The sequence below is a fragment of the Lygodium microphyllum genome, chromosome 16 (genome assembly GCF_053477565.2).
Source record: "Lygodium microphyllum isolate KBCC chromosome 16, Lygodium_microphyllum_v1.1.10, whole genome shotgun sequence".
NCBI classification, from domain to species: domain Eukaryota; kingdom Viridiplantae; phylum Streptophyta; class Polypodiopsida; order Schizaeales; family Lygodiaceae; genus Lygodium; species Lygodium microphyllum.
This window is the reverse complement of record NC_141150.1, coordinates 73,755,273-73,765,161: the sequence shown is the minus strand read 5'-3', so window position 1 is coordinate 73,765,161 and position 9,889 is coordinate 73,755,273. Positions and strand designations below refer to the sequence as shown.

The 9,889-nt window shown below is 39.5% G+C and overlaps 1 protein-coding gene across 3 annotated transcripts in view; it reads left to right on the top strand.

Annotated features, from left to right (window-relative positions):
- Nucleotides 1-393: 393 nt before the first annotated feature.
- RPN13 (regulatory particle non-ATPase 13) overlaps nucleotides 394-9,889 on the top strand; it is a 43,175-nt gene continuing 33,679 nt past the window's right edge. For all 3 annotated transcript variants that reach the window (XM_087695943.1, XM_087695942.1, XM_087695941.1), the window contains exons 1-2: nucleotides 394-534; nucleotides 625-717. In XM_087695943.1, coding sequence (XP_087552069.1) covers nucleotides 487-534; nucleotides 625-717 — 141 coding nt within the window. In that variant the 5' untranslated portion in view covers nucleotides 394-486. The remainder of the gene's footprint in view (nucleotides 535-624; nucleotides 718-9,889) is intronic.

The following is a 9,889-nucleotide window of genomic DNA, read 5'->3' as shown; positions in this document are numbered from 1 at the left end:
CTAAATTTGCAACGCTTCCACATGCTATGTGGCAAGACCTAACTACACGGGATGCATTTCTCTATGAAGATGTGAAGAGTGTCATCAAAGCATCCCAAGCGGTGCAAAAGCTTCTAGATGCATGGTAGATGGCCATCAAAATAGTAAAATGGGCTGGGGTCTACATAGAAGATTTGATAACACTTTGAATTAGGGAATTGGTTTCAAGTAGTGCCATTTCATAATGAGTATGTGTGCATTAAGTTTGATGTTTGGAAGGGCCACTATATTCGTAATATAAACCTACTCGCTTTAGGAAAGACAAATATACGCGCTATTTGATCAAAAAATTCCCTCCAACATTTAAAGCTTAAATGTATTTAATAGAACCGATGTTTGGCTTGCATATTGAGATCTTAGGTTATCTTCTTCTCCAGTAAGTAAGTAATCACGTAGAAGTACCGACAGTACTCGTCTCGTCTCAGTTGTCACTCTTTAGACGGAAAGATGGCGTCTTCCTCTACCTCAAAGATCCTCGGGCCCGACAGTCACGAGGTACCGTTTGCATCCCCTGTTGTTCCTCTGTTTCGATCGTACAGATGCCGGCGAGCAAGCTGTGATTTTGACGTCCGTTTTGCGGAACAGGAGACTCTGCTGGAGTTCAGGGCGGGCAGAATGATTCGGGAAGGCAGCACTGTCAAGCCCGACCTGCGCAAGGGCCTCTGTCGGTTACTACGGGTGCGTCTCGCATTGAATTCGTGCAACATTTGGACAGTCGATTTGTAGAATGCTCAAATTGACATTTGTGCAGCATTGTGGTAAAAGATTCGCAGATTATTGAGCTTTCATTTGCATATAAACCCTCTCTAGGAATATCGAGGATATCTGTCTCTGTAGGCAAGTCAAAGCTTGACGGCAAGTGGACATTTTCTGTTCAACTGAATGGGTGTGACATTGTCTTTTGGTGCAAGTAGTAATCACAGAGCTCTAGCTTTAGTGACGGTGTCTGGGGTTTCCTTTAGTAGGCTACAAGCCCTGAGTAATTATATGAGCTAGAATGCTTAATGTTGGATTGCCTCCCAGCATGCCGCAGGGTCCCATGATTAAGGCGTGCCAATGTTTTTAAAAGGTTCCTCCCGTGCCAACGCATTAATGCCAGAATCAGAAAACAACCCTCTTGAAACTACATGCCCTATTATTTTGGCTCATGGATGCCTGTGCATGTGAGTAACAGCAGATCATGTTATTTCTAAGTTGTATTAGATGCATCCAGTTTTTCATTATGAATAATGAGCATTCTCCTCAGAACAATTCTCAGTAAAAAGCACGAGACTGTTGACTTAAGAAAAAAAAACTGTTTATCATCCATTCTTTGTGTACTGCTGCTCAAAGTTCAGTGTCATTCAATTAGTATGCTCAATCTATGACTGTATTTACCAGCAAGCTTATTTGGGCTGGTCTTGGTGCTGTTGTAATACCTGCTGTATTTACCAGGAGACATTATGTTCCCGTAAAAGTTGAAGATTATTCCTTTACCTTTTGCATTAAAGTCTTATGTCAGGACCTTTCCATGGTTGCTTCTTGGATCAGTGGTGCTTTTTGGAGCCTTAAGGTGCAGTTATAGACTTCTAGAGAGGTAACCTATGGGATTTATTTTGAGGTGGAGTGGTTTGCCAACTGGGAAGTCATTTTGTGATGGTGTTCACCTATTTGTCTCCAGATTTAGGTCTTGTGCAACATCAGGCTGGGGAACATCACAAGCTTTATGGCTGAGGTCATTGTGTAGTTTGACCAAGCTTCTCCTACATGTGTAGCCAACATATAGGCAGATCTAGCCCCATAGTCCTGTACCCAGTTCCCAAGTTGGGCTGTCCTAGTAGAGGTAGTTTCTGCTCTTTAGCATCCTTATTACTAATTTCCTCATACACCACACGAAGGAGCTGTCTATTTTATCTCAGATTTTGCCAACTATGAAATTGAATTTCTTGCACAATGCCTTCATGCCTTATGTCTGGAGATATATTCCCACAGCTTTTTGTTGTAATTTTGACGTGATTAGATCAAGTGTGTGATTGGCGATCTTTAAATTCACTAGAGGATTGCATCCTTTCAGCCTATCAATGTACACAAGACACTGTTGTATGCATCATTCTTGTGATTGGTATATGGATTCCATTTCCCAAGCATTTTTTGGAGTTCTCTTCTTTGCAACGTTCTTTTGTGTTTTTCTCTTTTGTTCTTGTGTTTAGCAGTTTTTACAACATTTGTTTATGCTTCCATTGTTGTATCCACTTTTGACATGGTATCAAATTTCAGGACTAGGGTTTTGTTTCAAGTTCGTGTTTTGGTTTTTTGAACTGCTGATTGGACTCGTTCTTACTTGTTGCGACTGATTTACAGCTTAGGCGACCATCTTTTAATGATTCTTGGCCTGCTTTCATCAGCGTTTTGGTGTCTACGAGTTGAGGCGACGTGTTTCTTGGCGAGACGACTACATTTATTGTAGTTTAGGTCTCCATTTTTGTCATGAGCTTGTGCATTTTGACTGTTTGTCCTTGTGAAAGGCTGGGTGATAGTGTTTTAGGTTGGGTCTAGGTGTGTGTGTGTGTTTTTTTTTTCACTTTATCCACTATGTGTGAACTCTCTCGTATAGTTTGTGCTCTTGGTTTAGTTGTATTCTCTCTCTCTCTCTCTCTCTCTCTCCTCTTTTTTCCTTTCTTTTATAGTCCTTTCCTCTTTGATGGCTCCCCCTTCTTATGACAAATTATGGCCTTGATTACCTAGCATGGAGTGCTGTTGTGAAGGCATGGTTTGTGCAAAAGTGGTTATGGTATGTGGTGTCTAGAGTTTTTAAGCGTCCTACTTCTCTTTCAGTTGATTTCGATGAAGACAACTATGAAGAAACCCTGTTGATATGGGATAATAATGATTCATGTGCTTATTTTGCTCTTCTTTGTTGTGTATCCAAAGAATTTCTTTTCACGATCACCTCTTGCAGGAGTGCTCTAGAGATTTGGTCAAATCTTCAAATGTTATACAAGGCTTCTTTGTCTATATATGTCGTCGCTCTTTATGGCTAGTTCTAATAGATGAAGTTCGAGTTGAATGATACGATTCAGTCTTTCTTGCTTCGTGTCACACAGGGATAGGACTAGCTTCGCCACATGCAGTCCACCCTTCTAGAGGCTCATCTTATGGCAATTGTGCTCTATAAGCTCTCTTTGGAGTTTAATGGAGTGGCCAACACTTTGAAGTGTCAGATGTCATCGATACCTATCAGTTTTCTACAGATGTTCTCAATGTTGATTGAGCATGAGACGTCTTTGCAGTAACAAGGGAGGCTTCCATTGCAATCTGATAGCTCCAATGAGGCCTTTACAGCTTCAAAGAGAGGTGATAGGAAGAAGAAGTTGAAGGCCTAGTGTTATCATTCTCAGGAGGACATGAAATTTTGAGATGCTTTAATCTTGTCGATAACATTTGATTAAGTTATAAATGAAATGTGCAAGGTTGTTTAACACATGTGATGCACATGGCAGTCATTTCATGGTAATAGGCCAAGGACCCTAAGGACGCAGTGGGTGTCAAAGGCAAAAGTTGTAATAAGTTATGCTTGATAGGCATTAGGTGATACTTGGTGTCAGATTTGGGCCTAAACCAATTTATTGGCCACTAATGTCTGTGGTAATATCAAAGACTAGGTATTAAATAATTAATTAATGTTGGTCTAAGAGCTAATAATTGCCCAGGGATACTTGGAAGACAAATTGTTCGAGTCAATTTAATTATTGGCTTGTGAATTTTTTTTTTTGAGTACTAGAATAACTATTAAATTAATTTTCAAAATTTAAATATTGAAAATTAATTTGATAAGCTTGATAATGCAGAAAAGTGGGATTAGAAGCCACTTGGCAAAACATCCTATGCAAGTGAGAAAAACGTTTTTAGGGGTTGGTGGAAGTTTGTTCCATCACTGTGAGAGAGGAGAAGGTTGTTAGAGAGCAAGGGGATGCTGTTAATGTGATTTATAGCCCTCGAGGATCAATCCTACAGCATATGACAATAGTTTGGAGTCCTCCAGGAGTAGTTGACAGCAACCCAAGGTCCTCCTGGTGCAGATGACACAGCATATGACAATAGTTTGGAGTCCTCCAGGAGTAGTTGACAGCAACCCAAGGTCCTCCTGGTGCAGATGACAACATACAAGAGAGGGCAACAGTCTTTTTGGTGGTCCTAAGCTGTAGGTGATAGCTTTCATGACTGTTTGAGTAGGGCAGCAGCGATTTTTCAGCGTTTCTCGCAATGAAACGTTGAAATTTCTCTCTACAGCATTTTCTCTCACCCCCAATCATTTTCCAAGTTATTTCATGATTTTTCGGTAGATTGAGCTATTAGAGGAAGAGATTTCAGTTAATATCTGTTGTAAACTCTAATTTATAGCAAAAATTAGAGTTTTGACAGCCGCCTCGAAATGCGTGCTTAGAATTGAGGTCCTAGGACTTAAATTCTAGTAGCTGAATTTGAGAAATTTTAGGAAGATTCAAGAGGTTGGCCAGCCAAAATTAGATTCAGGACTGGATTTGTCTTTGAAGTAGCAGGGTGAAGGCCAATTCCCAAGCAAACCAAGGGGCCAATTGTTTGGAGACTTGTTGGTTAATTTTGACAACAAGAGGCACTTGGATTAGCGGAGGAGATCAAAGGATCTTAGTTGTACTCCTTCCATTTGCAATATAAAATAAACAAGTACGGCAATGAGTGCCAATTTTGGGGCCAACAAGATGTCCAATGTCCAAAATTAAAGTGGTAAAGTGTGTATTTTCAGTTTATGTGAACTTTATGCTGTTATAATTAGTACTTAATCAGAGTATTTACCACTCTATTCTGAGAAGGAAGGTTGGTTTCAAGCACTATGATAAGAAGGGACATTTGTATAAGGATTGCTAATAGTTAGCAAACTGGAGGAAGAAAAGGAAAATAAGAAGGATAAGGATTCCTTGTTGAGTCATCCTCTTTCTCAAACTTTAATTGGGATTCTCTAGCCAAGGTCAAAGCCAAGGCGTAGACATGATCATCTTCTTCAGATCGCAAGAAGAGTTTGGCGCCCCTCCTTCTTTGGATTTTGAGTATACGTGATGTGGTTCTCTCTCACAACTCTCCAATGCCTGAGAGGGAGTGTGAGAGTGTCACGTGGCTACCTAACAATTTCCTGGTAATACGTTTTAGTCGTCCATTGGGGAATTATCCTAGACGGCTTCACCTCACACTCGCGAGAATGCACGGGGTCTATCGTCTAGGTTTTCCTAAGTCCACCCTGTAACGGAAGGTATCGACCTTCCCCACGAGAATCAACCTGTAAGCTCGGGGTCCTAATTTGACAATTGAAGTCTCGATACATCAGCTAGCTCCATCGAAGGTGTCCCACAAGGGCTTCTCGTTCGACTGGAGCGATCGTAGTTATCCTTGGTTCATGGAGTGCAACACTTTTTCCAGCAATTGGTTAGGATTCAGGGAACCTTAATGGAGTTTTGGCATAGCCGCCGCACCTTTCCTCTAAGATAATTCCTCATCAAGGTTTTAAGACCTGATTCTAGGTAAGTCAACGCTCAGCTCTACCTAATTTTTCCTAATTAACGTTTCGTTCAATCTCTTGAGAGAAGCTCCCAGTTTACTGGGACCACCCATCCATAGGACGGATTTGTCAGGGATCTCGTCCATCCGCTTTCCACAAATGGTTTTCTTTAGTTTTCTAATTACCTATCACATTAAGTTATGACATATGAAAGCAGCTTCGTTAATTAACCCGTTATCACATGTTTCTTCGCATAATTTTAGGACACAACACAAAGACAGAAAATAGTATTTTGGTAAATACAATGCTTTTTCTCCTCTGCCTATGTAGAAGATAAACCTCAGTTTACTGGAAAATCCCTTTTGTCTATGCAGAAGAAAACAAAACCTCTAAGATTTCCATCTCTTCACTAGTACTGGGGACTCCAGGATCCCATCCTGATTCGTGCGAGGGTCAGGCAGTTCCTAGGAGCGATCGAGAGATTTACGGCCAGAGCCCCCTTGGCATTTCTGTCTCTTCCTGTCTAACAGATTCCTCACCGAGTGACCTCTTGCCATCGGGGCCGGTCGAAAGCTCCTTGCGGTCGGCAGTACAAAATAATCCCCCTTGGAGTAGGGTTTCGCGTCTAGCCATGGAGAAGGCATAGCGCAATCTTTTCTCTTATTATCTTGATTCTATATTTACAATCAGATTTTATTGTTGCAAGCACGATCAATATTTCTTGTGCAACCATCAATGCATGCACAAATAAAAAAGAAATAGCATCAAGTGTTTTTAGCATAGGAAGCAGTCCACCCAAATTTAGGGTTTAACTTTTAAGGTTCCACCTTATTCTTAGGGTTTCGCTTCCTACTTGCAACTCTTTTTCGGGATCCGCAAGTCTTTCGTGAATCTGAAGTCTATTTTATCCTTATTTTAGGTTAGGTTTTTTCAATATTTTAGGTTAGGTTTTCTCATTGATTCATACGTGGGTCAACTCATGATATTGATGCTCTCGTTAATATAATCATTAATATTAACATTGTGTGTGCTTTCAACAAGAAAATAATTGGACATTTCTTTGTTCTTGTATAGCTTGTCAAAAAAAAAAAAAACTCACTCAAGACCTTTAGTTTATATCATTACTCTATTCTATCTACTTGAGACAATATGAGCTATTGATTTGTGTTTTCTTGGGCTAGGTTATTAATTGTTCATATTCTTCATTATATTCATAATCTAATCAAGATCAATTACCCTTTTGATACTCCTTTGCTTCGCAATGTCAAGTTTTAGATAGTATTTATGTTATCTATCGCGTGCTTGACCGGTCAATTTTAACTTGGCGATCATAGCTTGATTAGCAGGGGTAGTTCCGGTGGCAGTAAAGTAGTTCTCCGTGGTCTCAATCCAAATCCTTGCCTCAGCTTCAACGTCTTTGTCCTTGCCATCAAATTCCAGTGGCTAAACCTGCTTAAGGAGATACTTCTTCTTTTGAATTTGAGTCGGACTAGCGATAGCTGTATTACCTTGGGTTATCATAAGTTTCACAAATTAGTTTAGTGCTTAAACTTTTGAGCTTCGTTTACACATTAACATATCTTATTAGTTTTGTAAAACATGAAGACTCAAAGAACACAATATTTTTGCAAAATCTAGCCACTGTTATCTTTTATTATTAGTAGCCATATGCTACGATTTTTACAAGTAAGGGATATTTACACAATATCATAAGTTTCACAAATTAGTTTAGTGCTTAAACTTTTGAGCTTCGTTTACACATTAACATATCTTATTAGTTTTGTAAAACATGAAGGGTCAAAGAACACAATATTTTTGCAAAATCTAGCCACTGTTATCTTTTATTATTAGTAGCCATATGCTACGATTTTTACAAGTAAGGGATATTTACAAACAGTAAATTTTTACAAATAGAGATACATCAAATTCGATAGGATAGGTTGGATGCTATGTACAATTTTCAAAACAAAATATCATTATATTTTTCTTTTTCAGGGATGGATATCGATTACATTTATGTAGAAGAAGGTAGGCCAATTGCTGTCTATGTCCAGAAACCTATACTGTGGAAATGACAGGTCCGGAAAACCATGGATACGGTAATCTTGATACTTGCGACGTCCTTGGATTATAATCCTGTCGATTGGGATTACCTTCAGTATTTTGTCATAGACATAACGGTCTAGACGTATCTACCGACCACTGGTAATCATAAGTGGATTCCTTCTATACGGACAAAAGATAAAGGCCTCAACTACTTTTAAATTTCTCATGCATTCAAGGCGTTTTAGATTAGTTTGCATGTTGAAGAATCGAGGCCTCGATGTAACAATAACGCTCATTCCAGAACCATCTTCTTTTGCGATTCACAGGGGTTGGATCATATAGGCGATTGAGTATCCTCATCATTTCTCGTTTCCACTCGTCATCCGTAAATTTCAGTGCAGATGTGTACATTGCTCGAAAAACAAGGAACTGGTTCTAGGCTGCATTATTCTGTCAAAGTTTATCCCTTAATAATCAGCAGGCTGATTATTACTTAGAATAGTTGGTCTTAAAAACCATAGATATTTTTAATTTTAATTATGCTTTGATACCACGTGTCACATGCCTACCTAACAATTCCCTGGTAGCACGTTTTAGTGGTCCATCGGAGAACTATCCTAGACGGCTTTGCCTGGCACTCGCGAGAATGCACGGGATCTATCATCTAGGTTTCCCAGAGTTCACCACGTAACGGAAGGTACCGGTCGTCCCCACGAGAATCAACTTGCAAGCTCGAGGTCCTAATTTGACAACAGAGGTCTCGATGCATTCGCTAGCTCCATTGGAGGTGTCCCACAAGGGCTTCTTGTTTGATTGGAGCAATCGTAGTTACCCTTGGTTCATGGAGTGCAATGCTTTTTTCCAGCAATTGGTTAGGATTCAGGGAACCTTAACGGAGTTTTGGCACAGCCGCTGCACATGTCTCCTAAGATAATTTTTGATCAAGGTTTTAAGACTTGACCCTAGGTAAGTCAACGCTCAGCTCTACCTAATTTTTCCTAATTAACGTTTCGTTCAATCTCTTGAGAGAAGCTCCCAGCTTACTGGGACCATCCATTTGTAGGACGGATCCGTCAAGAATCTCGCCTATCTGCTTTCCACAAATGGTTTTCTTTAGTTTTTTAATTACCTATGACATTAAGTAATAACATCAGAAAGCAGCTTCGTTAATTAACCCGTTATCATAGGTTCCTTCGCATAATTTTACGGTACAACACAAAGACAGAGAAAACAGTCTTTTGGCAAATACAATGCTTTTCCCCTTCTGCCTACGTAGAAGATAAACCTCCGTTTACTGGAAAATCCCTTTTGTCTGTGCAGAAGAAAACAAACCCTCCAAGATTTCCATTCCTTTACTAGTAATGGGGACTCCAAGATCCCATCCTGATTCGTGTGAGGGTCATGTAGTTTCTAGAAGTGATCGAGAGATTTACTTTCAGAGCCCCCTTGGCACTCCTGCCTCTTCTTGTCTAACAGATTCCTCACCTCTTGCCATCGGGGCCTGTCCAAAGCTCCTCGCGGCGGTACAAAATAATCCCCCTTGGAGTAGGGTTCCGCGTCTAGCCATGGGGGAGGTATATCGCGATCTTTTCTCTTATTATCCTGATTGTATATTTACAATAAGATCTAATTGTTGCAAGCACAATCAATCTTTCATGTGCAACCATCAATGCATACACAAATAAAAAAGAAACAGTAGCAAGTGTTTTTAGCATAGGAAGCAATCCACCCAAATTTGGGGTTTCTATTTTAAAGTCCCACCTTATTCTTAGGGTTTCGTTTCCTACTTGCAACTCTTTTTTGGGATTTGCAAGTGTTTCGCGAATTTGAAGTCTATTTTATTCTTATGAAAAATTTGGTATTTCCACCCTAAAAGATAATATGGGCATTTATACCTATGGCAAGTAGTCCATGCATTGCCTTGCTCTAACCCGCTCTTAGCAAGGTTTCAAATGCTTTTCCAAGTCTGTTTAGACTTTAGAATTTATATCGAGAAATTATTATCAATATCCAACAAGTCCTACAGGCTTTCGATATTTATTTAATTTCTCGATAATAATAGTTTCAAGGTTGTCGAGTATTTTATAGTTGTTTTTGCTTCAACATTCTCGATACTTTAGGTTAGGTTTTTTTATTGATTTATACGTGGATTAACTCATAATATTGACGCTCTCGCTAATATAATCATTAATATTAACATTGCTTGTGCTTTCAGCAAGAAAATAATTTTTATTTTATTCTACTCATATTCCATGGTTTAATCGACGATGTTCAACCATTTGTCGAACTTTCAAC